The sequence below is a fragment of the Pteropus alecto genome, unplaced genomic scaffold (assembly GCF_000325575.1).
Source record: "Pteropus alecto unplaced genomic scaffold, ASM32557v1 scaffold70, whole genome shotgun sequence".
Lineage (NCBI taxonomy): Eukaryota > Metazoa > Chordata > Mammalia > Chiroptera > Pteropodidae > Pteropus > Pteropus alecto.
The window spans coordinates 3,524,843-3,536,954 of record NW_006431912.1 but is presented as its reverse complement, the minus strand read 5'-3'; the positions used below and the strand labels follow the sequence as shown (position 1 = coordinate 3,536,954).

The 12,112-nt window shown below is 33.3% G+C and overlaps 1 protein-coding gene and 2 pseudogenes across 6 annotated transcripts in view; all 3 read right to left on the bottom strand.

Moving 5' to 3' along the window:
- Positions 1-12,112, bottom strand: part of IPO11 (importin 11) — a 164,379-nt gene that overhangs the window by 113,260 nt on the left and 39,007 nt on the right. For all 6 annotated transcript variants that reach the window (XM_015599446.2, XM_015599448.2, XM_015599450.2 and 3 more), the window contains exons 7-9: positions 9,640-9,698; positions 2,904-2,952; positions 1,369-1,439 (exon numbers count right to left, since the gene is read on the bottom strand). In XM_015599446.2, coding sequence (XP_015454932.1) covers positions 1,369-1,439; positions 2,904-2,952; positions 9,640-9,698 — 179 coding nt within the window. The remainder of the gene's footprint in view (positions 1-1,368; positions 1,440-2,903; positions 2,953-9,639; positions 9,699-12,112) is intronic.
- LOC102881512 lies at positions 6,470-7,625 on the bottom strand (annotated as a pseudogene).
- LOC102881249 lies at positions 7,730-9,170 on the bottom strand (annotated as a pseudogene).

Genomic DNA, 12,112 nt, shown 5'->3' with positions numbered 1-12,112 from the left:
AAAAAAGGATGAAAAGAACTGACACCATTGAATTCTAATTCAAACCAAGTAGAAAAAATCTGAGAGAAATCTGAAAACTGACTGAATATTTAGATAATATTAAGAAGTCGTTCCTACTTTTTAAATGTGATAACCATGTTAAGATTGTGTTTTGTTAATCCCTTATCACTTAAAGACATATATTCAAATATTTACAGATAATACTGTATGATATCTGGATTTGCTTTAAAACAACCAGCCAGGAGGGGAGGAAGAGGAAGCACATAGACAAAACAGAATTGACCATGACCATATGTTGACAACTGCTAAAGCTATTCAAAGTATTCAATCCTATTTGGAGGCATATTTGAAATGTTACAATTTTTAAAGTTTTAATAAAGTCAGAGATCATAAATATGAGTTTCTTAAATGAAATTATTTATGAATACTGCAGAGCCCTATTGACTAACCACATCATCTTACTTTACTTTGTTTTGTGCGTTTTGTTCTTAACTTAAGGAATCTAAGTTAATTTTATACTGGCTCTTGGAAGATTAGGTGTGCCTTTGCTATTGAGGCTATTTAGAACATGAGAGTTGGAAATGAAGACAAATGAACTAAAAGAAACTGCTATCTAACCACAAAAAGAAAAACAGCTCAATTCTATTCCTTATTTTCCCCTCCCAAGGAACAGACAACCTCAATCTTATTAATGAACCTTCAATGAACAAGGAGAAGTAGGCTAAAGGTTTAGACACTGCCACCTGTCTTCAACCACCTGTTTCAGTAAAATGCAGTCCTCAAACCAGGTCTTCCTGATTGCTATAACCCAATTCTTTGTACTTTCCCAACCCCAAGGCCCAAATTTCCATAAAAATTAATATTTTTATAAAACTTAATTTCATCAGAAATGTATATACATTGCCTAGCAGTGAGTGCATCCATATAATTCTATTCAAAAGATGTTTAATTCGATGATGATACTCTATCATTGTGAATATACAAACTTCCTGATATTATACTGCCTGATACTCTTATCTACTTCCTGCTCAGATGCACTGGTATCTTCTTTATCTGTTTTTTTTTCCAGTGGGTATGAGAATAATAAGTTTTAGAGGAATCAACTTCCCTAACAGTTAAACAGTTATTAGAACTGACTTTTTAGACCAAGGTGACTTAGACACTATAACGTATGGTATATAAGTTTAATTATTATATGCATTCGAAAGGCTTCGAGATACAAAAGTTTTTTTAAATATATTTTCCTATAAAGAGGAGATAAGTTACACAAAAGTGAAAATTTATGCTTATAAAAATACCATTTTCCTTATTGAATTTGCATGTGTATTTCATTTGAGAAAACATAGTTAAGATAAAAAGAAAACTTACCACTTTAGTAAAAAGAATAATGGTCTTTTCCAGTCTATCTCTACATACATTATCTGTACCTATACTTCTACCTGTTGAAAATATATTTCAAATATTAGTACAGTTTATAATAGTCTATAAATTACAAACTAAGAAAATGACAAAACTTTTAACAAAAATACTTATATGTTTTTGCATATTTTGCAGTAGGAATTCATTATTGTGCATTTGCAACTCTCAATAAACTACAAAAATAGTTTTTATAAAACAATACCAAGATTTGCACTTATCAGACACAGTAATCCTCAGTGCCATGTTTCACAAAATTAATCCTAAAATAATACAAATGGAGGACATTTCAATGTAAAAGGGCAAGAATTTTATCCATAAATTATGTCACATTTTCAAAAATTTAAATTAGTCATAGTTGAAATACTTTTCAAGCAACATGTAAAAATAAGGTCTCAAAGATTAAAATACTCATTATTTTTCCTGTATCTCTGAAAATTTCTTCTGATAATTTCCCCAGTATAATAATTAAATTTTGTATCAGAATAATGTCCATCAGCCCCTCAACTACTCTGCTCTCTAATCATACTCTTCATATTCTGTCTCATCATTTATCCCATTCTCCTCTCCTTCTGCTTCTCCCATAGGGATAATCAAAGAAAAAATAGCATCTTTAGAAAAATAAACTACATTATATCAAGTGTCTTATTTATCTTTGCATACACAGTACCTGGCAATAGTATCCACAGTATTTTTACTAAACTGAAAATGACTGACATGAAACAATCAGTAACACCCTAAAAGTGAGTACATTAAAATATCTCCTAAGGGTAATAAGTCCTCAAATACAAACACATATACATAAAAACACACATGTATACAAGATATACATACCTGTATGTATATACAGGATACATATACATGTGTGTGCATGCCCACGTGTATGTGTATCCTGAGCAAAGGTGCTTACAACACGGGAAACAGAAAAGGATAAAAAAAACCCCAGCATAAAAAAAAAAAAAAAAAAAGACCACCAGTATAATACAACACAAATGTAAACATCAAATTCTCTTGTGTGGGGTAGTGGATTAAAAGAGCCCTAAAGATAAGCCAGTGAAGGTTAACAGACAAGGGATTTACAAATTGAAATGGACAAGAGATTTAAGGACATTTATATCATATAGATATGTAAAATGTACTAAAAGAAGCAATCTATAAGAAACCTAATCAACAAATGCATAGGGTCTACTCGTAAAGATTATTTGTTAAACATGACTGTTGTAGACATCTGTACAGAACAGAGTAGTAGCAATAGAAATATAGAAAAAGATATAAACACAAAGTAGATTTCTTTTTTTAAAGACAGTTTCCTCAATACTAAAGAAAAGACAGGTATGTGAAAACAAAACTAAGCTTCCAACTTAACCTCAGAGAATTAATTATCAAAATACAAGATTTTAGCCTCTCTCCAGATTTGCAATTGCAGAGCAGAAGCTATTAATGAATAACGATTCTACAGTAAAAATCACTGTCATGGAAGTACTTACTGCATTCCAGAAATTGTTTTAGACGGTCAAATATTCCATGTAAAAAACCCTAGAAAAGAATATATTTTTAAAGTGTCTCAATTTATTGTTATAAACATTTACCTTATACTTTCTTCAGGGATACAAAAGCATATCTACTATATCATTTTAAAAAGTTAAAATTAAATAAAGTAGAAAACATTTCCCTACTATAAACAAGTCTTAGACAAGAAAATAACTGAAGTCGTCCCCTTTATCCACAGGGATTAAGTTCCAAACCTCCAGTGGATGCCCAAAACCCTGGCTAGTACAAAACCTTACCTAAACTATGTTTTTTCCTATACATACATACTTATGATAGTTTAATTTATAAATTAGGCGCAATAAGAGATTAACAACAATAACTAAAAAACAAAACAATTATAATAATATAGTATAATAAAAGTTATGTGAATGTGGTCTCCTTCTCTCCCCCCACCCCTTCCTTCCTCTCTCTCTCAAATTCGATCTGATAACCGAGATAGCTACTAAGTGACTAATAGTAGTATATACGATGTATACAACGTGGATATGCTAGACAAAGAGATGATTCTCATCCTGGGGGATAAAGTGGGCTGTATAAGTATGGAGCAGAACAGCATGAGATTTTATTATACTACGCAAAATGATGAGCAATTTAAAACTTATGAGTTGTTTATTCTGGAATTTTCCATTTAATATATTTGGACCACAACTGTCTGTGGGTAACTGAAACCAAGGAAAGTGAAACAACAGATGGGGTGGGGGGGCTACCATATTATATTTCATCTCTGCAATGTCTCATTTCAGTTATCTAAACTGCTTTGCAGTAAAATATTATTTATTAAGCATATTTCACTAAATACTCTGTTTTCCTGTTAATTTTTCTTCACAGCCCTGACATATTGTTTGTCTATTATCCATTTCCTCACACTAGAATGTAAGCTCCTTGAGAGCAAGCACTTTGCTTTATTACTCTATCTCAGAACCCAGGAACAGTATTTGGTAATAATAAGTACTCAATACACATATAAATATGTACCAATTATTTAAAGCAGAGGTTCTTAATCTCAAGTGTTAAATACATTACCCTCCAGATATCAGAGAAAACAAGCATTACCTTTTACCATATGGGTCTAATAAACCTTTATTTTTTGATATATATTTTAAGACACATTATGGAGATTTTACATGTTATATATAAAGGTGTAATGAAAAACTTTATTAAAATTTTTAAGAATTTAAACATCACAGGCTTTTTTGTATCAATAAATTTTGGAGTATAAACATCATAAAAGATGTCACATTTCTTTTTAGCAAATGGGATGGTCTAGGTGTTTGTCACAAAATACTATATGATGAAGGCTTTCCACACAATGATTGACTAGAATAGTTTGCTATATTTCCTCTTTGTCCCTGGAAATATAGAGTTCAGTAGTCAATTCTTGAGGTTGAGGTAATTCAACTAGGATACCATCGTGTGAAGACTTGGAGGCTGAGATTTCACTTAAACAGTTTCACCATCATTATTAAGATCTAGAGTGCTGCTCTCGGTCTCTTTGAGCATTGATCTTTTCTGATTCATCTAAAAATTCTGAAACATCTTCCTCTGTCAATTTTCTTCTCTGACATTTTGGGCAGAAAATGAAAAATTCTGAATTCTCAATTGTGTTAAACAAAAGCTAAAAGTAGAGTAAAAAAAAAAATAGTGTTTCCAGTCTTCTTTTTATACCTTCTTGAAAGCTGATGTACTACAGTAGGCAAACTGCAGGACAACACTTCTGGTACTGCTTCATATTTCTGGCAATGCCATATCATTCTTCTATTTTCATACTATTTCAGTCTTTTCAAGCACAGTTGAGAATAACTGATAAGTAATGATAAGTAACAATAAAATAATTCCTAGGATGATACAATAGCAAAATGTTTCAATATAGGAAGAACAAGATCACTGAGATCCCATATGCATCTTATTTTATACAAGGGTCTAATGGTCCCATAGAGTAACTATAAGATAGAAGGAATTTTATTGTATTTTCTTTTAAATAAAATTAGTACACCAGTCAGGGTTCTCCAAAGAAAGCAGAATATTATAAAAGATATCAATTTTGATAAGTTCATCAAGAGAATTAGGAATTTATAGAATTACAGACAGCTGACTAATCTGTAGTCCAAATAAAATAACTTGACTAATGTTACAAAACGGAAAATAACTCAAATCAAAATGATACTTTAAAGAACAGACTTAGTTGCTGAACTTGTTACAAAATCATTATCTCCCTTAATTCTCACAACATCCGACATGGTAGATACTATTATTTCATCTTCATGTTACAAAAAAGGAAACTGAGTACCAGAGGGGATAATGGCCAGCGGTCATGCTATTAAGAAAATGCCAAGTCGAGATTCAAACCCAAATCTATGTAACTCAAGAAACTAAAATCTCACTGCTATCGTACAGTACTTCTTAAACACTTTTTAAGTTCCATGTTATTTTAAGATCTTTGTTATTTGAAAAGACATCTTTAATTTGTTAAAATTCTATCCTCTAACTACTCAAGCAATATACCTTAATACACATTATAGCTAAGAAAAGGCTGATGTGTAGTTTCTGCAGCAAGAAGACAGACTCTCAAAGGAAAGCCAAAGGCTCACAAAATACTAACAGTATCCAGTTTATAAGAATGTGATTTAAATCAATTCAGTTTTGCTGGAAAAAAGACAAACATAATCAATATTTTAGTTTATATAATTTTATAAAACTCAGAGTAAATATATTACATAAATTAAGAATTACTGATCCTTTTGACATTATGTTCCTACCATATCATACATTCACCCACTTAACAAATAACTATTGAGCATTTACTATATGGCAGAGACTGTTCCAAGCTCTGGGGTGAATAGTGAATAAAACAAAAAGTCTCTGCCTTCATGGCACTTACATTCTAGAGAGGGAATTGAGGGGGAGCTATCAAATTGGTTTCTGAAAACTGTTTTTAGCAGTATGGCAATAAATATAAATATTTTAAATGTATCAGTATTTAAAATTGTGATTGGTTTTTGAAATATCTCCTCTGGCAATTTGGTAACTTTAATCAATACTATAAATGTGCGTACACTTTAACCCAGCATTTCTATTTCTAGGAATTTATCCTAAAGATATCATTGGAAAATTACACAGTGACATATATATCCAAATGTTCATTTCAACATCGTTTATCAACAATTCAAAACTGGAAACACTCTATATGTCCATCAATAGACATTCAGTAAATTGGACAAGTAAATTATTGAAAACCTATATTAATTTTATTTTTTAAATTAGTCCACTGATAGTAATATGGATTTGCCACGCAATCACTACATGACATATAAAATATTGCTGACATGAGAAAATTATCCATAATATACTAAGTTTAAGAAAAAGCAAGTAACGAAATAGCACAGAATTCCCACTTATGTAAAATTGAGGAAGAAGGAAAGTGTATCTGAAAAAATATGCATAAGATATCTTAAAGGATATTTCCAAATTTTAGCAGTATCTCTGATGGTAAGTTTTTTTTTTGTTTTTTTTTTAAGATAAAACAAGTCAAATTTATTAGAGTTGTCCACAGTCAGCAATGGTGATCTTCTTGCTGGTCTTGCCATTCATTCCTGGACCGAAAACGCTCCATGGCCTCCACAATATTCATGCCCTCTTTCACCTTGAAAAGATCACATGCTTGCCATCCAACCACTCAGTCTTGGCAGTGCAGATGAAAAACTAGGAACCATCTGCGTTGGGTCCAGCATTTGCCATGGACAAGATGCCAGGACCTGTATGCTTCAGGATGAAATTCTCATCATCAAATTTCTCCCCATAGATGGACTTCCCACCTATGTCATTATGGTATGTGAAGTCACCATCCTGGCACATAAATCCTGGAATAATTCCGTGAAAGCAGGAACCTTTATAACCAAATCCTTTCTCCCCAGTACTCAGAGCACGAAAGTTTCTGCTGTCTTTGGTACTTTGTCTGTAAACAGCTAGAAGGAGACGTGACCCAAGGGCTCTCTGTCGAGAGGGTGATGTCGAAGAACACGGTCGGGCTGACCTTGCCTGGGGACAAACGGCTCTAGAGCTGCCTCCTCTGGCAGTAAGTTTTTAAGTGACTTTTTAAATTTCCTGTTTCTTTTTCTATGTTTAACTTTAAAAAAAATAAGCATGTAACACTTTTATAAAACAAAATAGTTATCACGTTATAATGATGTATATTAGCAGTTTTTAACTTCTTTTAACAATAGAATCATTATTTCAATCAAAATCTTACCAATACACAAAAGCAAACAAACAAAGAAAAGGAATGGCTCTGGTCAGAAATACCATACTGTGAATGGCTACAATTGTGAAGTAAGGAAAGACCCAAAGACCCAATTAGATGTACTTCTCCACAATTTCTGTGTAGTCCCCTAAAGTAATCCTCAGAAAGCAATGCTTCAGCTGACCTAAACTCACTGTAAAAACTAACATAGATCTGAGTAAATATAATACAATCCCATTTTGTATCGAGATGAAATATATGCAGCCATATATTTTTTCATAAGGAAGAAAAGACACTATACCAACAATGAATACACATTAAAACTTGTTGGGCTTATCAGTGGAGTTTTCCCCTCTTGTGTATTATTTTTTTAATTGATTGCAAAAAGAAAGTATAAATGTTATAATAAGAGGATAATTTTTCATTTACTTATTTTATATTAGTTTCATATGTGCAGTATAATGGCTAGACATTTATATAATTTATGAAGTGATCCCCCGATTACTCTAGCACTCATCAGGCACTATACACAGCCATTACAATAATATTGACTATATTCTCTACGCTGTACTCTACATCCCCATAATTGTTTTTTAACTACTAATTTGTACTTTATTTTAAAAGACATATTTATTCAGCATTATGAACAGACTATTAGTTAGCAATCAACAGCATGGGTGCAAAAAAAAAAAAAAAAAAAAAACCTACATTAAAACCCTTCGTTGGAATGCTTTACACTTTCCACAGCACAGAAACCAAAATAACCTGCTATACAATTAGTCACAAATACAGTCCTCTAGTTTTTTGCCCATACATGAGGATTGTCTAAAACATGTCTTTTCTGTAGCAGGTAGGCCCTGCTACCATTGTGCCTAGCTGAGTTCACAAATCTGTTATAACCTGTAGCTTCCCCGTCACATCTCTGGCTCTCCTTTCCTGCTAAGCTTTCGTTCCTAGCAGTAATTTAAACCTTCTGTCATTGCCGGAGCTACTGCTACTGCTGCTGCTGCTGCTGCAACTGCCACAGCAACCTAGGTTTCATGGGTTAGCAAAGCATCGCCTCCACCACCACAGGGACCAGAGCTTCTGCCTCTAAAGTTTCCTCCTCTCATGAGTCCAAAATTTGAAGATTGATTATTGTAACTGACAAAATTATTGTAGATTCCACCACCTTTAAAACTGCTTCCATCATTACCAAATCCATTATCCCCATCCCCACTGCCACCACATCCTCCAACACCACAGCTGCCACCAAAGCCATCTCGACCACTGAAGATTCCTCCTCAACTAAAGTTGTCACTCCCACCAAAACCACCTCCAGGACCACCACCAAAGTTTCCAGAATCACTTCGACCTCTTTGGCTGGATGAAGCACTAGCCACCTCTTGCTTAGATAGGTCCTTCCTTACTTCACAGTTGTAGCCATTCACAGTGTGGGATTTCTGAATGATGGTCTTATCTAGAGTCATGATCATCAAAGATTTATAAAGCAAAGCCTCTCTTCTTGCCATTGCGTCCATCAGTCATGATTTCAATCACTTGGATTTTCCCAAACTGTTCTAAACAACCTCTTAGGTGTTCTTCAATATGTTCCTTAATACCACCAACAAAAATCTTTCTCACAGTTAAGTGGGCACAACCAGGTCTTTGAGAATCTTCTCTTGAGACAGCCATCTTTGGTGCCACGACTCTTCCATCTACCTTGTGTGGCCTTGCATTCATGTCTGTATCCACCTCCTCACAGTGGCATACGTGACAAACCCAAAGCCTCTGGAGCACAGTGTCTGGATCTCTCATTACCACACAGTCTGTGAGCATTCCCGATTGTTCAAAATGGCTCCTCAGACTCTCATCGGTGTTTCAAAGGTCAGAACTCCAAAGAAGAGCTTCCGTGGCTGTTTAAGCTCTTTGGGAGATTCTGGCTTAGACATGATGACTGCAGGAAGGGAGCCTTTAATGATGCTTACTTGGCAGTGTACACCAATAGAAAGCAAATTCATTTGAAATATATAAAAACAGACAAAAGAATATATCAAGGATATAAATAATTGTGATGCACCTGATAATGTTACAATAGCAATCAAATTCACAAGAGTTCACTTGAATTCAAATTCAAATTAACACTCTCAATGTACCATGTCATCTTGAGAACTATCCTAGACCTATTTCCTCTCTTTCACACAATAGCTGCTTTGAATAACCATAAGTCCATAAGTATAATTAACATATACAAAATGGTAAAAAAAAAAAAAAAAAAAACCCTGCAAAAAAACTCTAGATTGTCACTTAATAAGCTTTTAAATGAATGCCAAGTATAAAAAGCAAAAAAAAAAACAAAAACAAAAACAAAAAACCCCAAAAAACCACACTTTAAAATTTTCAGGAAAATACCACTTTCTCAAAGTCACAAAGAATCAATTACTTCTTTTACTTACCATCACCTCCATGTTCTTATGAGGTTCCACAAATCCATTGACAGTTAACTTACGCAGCACTGAAAAGTAAAATCGAGTGTTACCTGCATCTTATTTTTTCATATTTTATCCAACTAAAATCATGGTCATAATAATAAAGAATCAGAATCACAAAACCTCATCAAGCTTGGACACAGAAAGGTACTCTCTGGTCTCTGGTTGGTTATTAAAAGTGTGAAAGATGCAACTAAAGCCAAGTTCTTGTGACTCAAAAGCAGTGTTCCTCTCACTTGTCCTAACTACTCATGTTTCTAAACTACATTGCAAAATTCAGTTTAATTTCTATAACTGTTAATACTTCTCACCTGCAATAACCCCAACAGGCTAAAATTGAAAAGGTTACCTCTATTCTATAAACTTTATACTTCAACAATGACCAAAAAGCTTCATTCAATATTGGACCACATTAATGAAAATACAGTATCCCCAAAAAGGGATATAAAAATTACTTCCAAATCTGGAACAGACTGCAGTGCTTAATTATATGCATCATATTTTATAGTAAACTGGTGTACAATGGGAGACAAGCAGGATAATAGATTTGAAGTCAGATCTAGATTTAAATCCTAGCTCCAATGTCTATAACTGTATTATTTTGGGCAATTTTCTAGATCTCACGTCCCTTATCTGTAAAATGTGGCTAATAAGTACTACTTCATAGGGTTATTAAAAGATTCAGTAGTATCATATATGTCAAACACTTAGCATAATTCAGTAACAACAAGGATGATGACAGCATACAAGACTACAAAATTTAAAATTACCTTCAGAAAACAACTTTACAAACAGCATTGCTATAAATATGAGTTAGTGTTCATGAGGTGAAGTCTATAGTCAATATATTAAAATTGGGTTTAGAATGCACCTGTCTACAAGACAATTTCATACATCGATTACATACAACTCAAAAGTTATTGCATCATAACAGAAGTAAATAAGGTTCAAATTGATCCCTTATTCTGAATGTGCTTTTTCAAATCAAAGCATCTTGGTCCACACTACCTGGGAGAGTCTTTTCTTTCTCTCTTCATTACCTAGTTAACTTTCACTTTATGATTTTGATTCAAATGTCACTTTCTCAGAGAAGACTTTTCTGACCATATTATCAGTTATCATAACATCAGTAAGGCCCCTGTTATAGATGATATTTTACGTGTATATGTGTGATCATTTTATTATGTCTGCTTCCCCAGTGCCAATCACCTACACATAAATTTGTTGAATGAATAAAAATGTCTAAAAGACAGCAAATGCACATAGATGTAAACTCAGAGATTACATGTAACAAAACTCTAGTCCTAAATCTTGCTTAAGTCAAAATGAGATAGAAATTTATAGCTGGGAAAATCAAATATTTTAAAAAAAAATGCTGTGGAATTTTTCCAGGTCAAATGCTTTAGAAATAATAATATGTATCTAAGACCTTGAGCTGAGGAGGTATTAAAAGTTTAAAGCAGGCTAATATACAGTAGAGCTGCATCCTTTTTGTCAGGAATTAAGCTGTGAAATCAGTAAAGCAAGAAAACTCTATAATCAAAGAACTCATGAAAATTCCTTAATCATTAAACTCAGTACTTACACACATTTTTGTGTATATAACCTTATATTAGTTTCTCTAATTCTTTCTGAGTAAAGATTTCTCTAGGTCTTTGAATTTCTTCCTCAAGGATGGACAAAACCATCTCTACTCACTTGTACAACCACTTGGACAATGGATTTTACTTGTCAAAATCATTTACTCTTTTGTCCACAAGGTGCACCAAAATGTGCTGACAGTTGGGTTTTGTGCATCCACTAACTGGTAAATATAAGTGATACAATAGTGCCAAGAATGTCTGATGGCATCTTAAGATACTAGAGAGTATGATAAAAGGGCTTGTGAATAAAACAGAAGGGTGCTAAATGAGCTGTAGTAAGAGAAAACTAAAGGCTGCTTGACATCAAACTAAGAAACACAAACTAAAGAACTCTTAGTAAGCAGAACAGGAAACAAAGAAAATGAGCCAATAGGGTGTTTTGAAAGGAAAGAAAAGTCAGAATACATGCAAGATAAATAACTCAGCTCAGGGAAGGTAAAATGCAGACTTATGCTAAGAGAATGCCTAAAAGCAAAGCATAGAAAAACGCAGGCCAAGATAGCATCCCACCTTCTAAAAAGCACCTTCTAAAAATCCAAGTGAACCTGAGGTACAAATAAGAAAAATGGAACCTGAATTGTCAGGGAAAAAGAGCTGGGAAATAGAGCTCAACTAAGCCATGGGGACAGAAGTTTGGGGGAGTTAGCAAGACAGTGATAAGGGTAGAAGCCCTTATCATTACATACATGAGACATGTAAAGTAGAAGCAAATAAAGTAAGAATATTTGAAAGGAATGTATTCAGAGTCATGAAAGGCAAGTAATGTGGTAATGTGATATAAAAAAAACTATTGCACA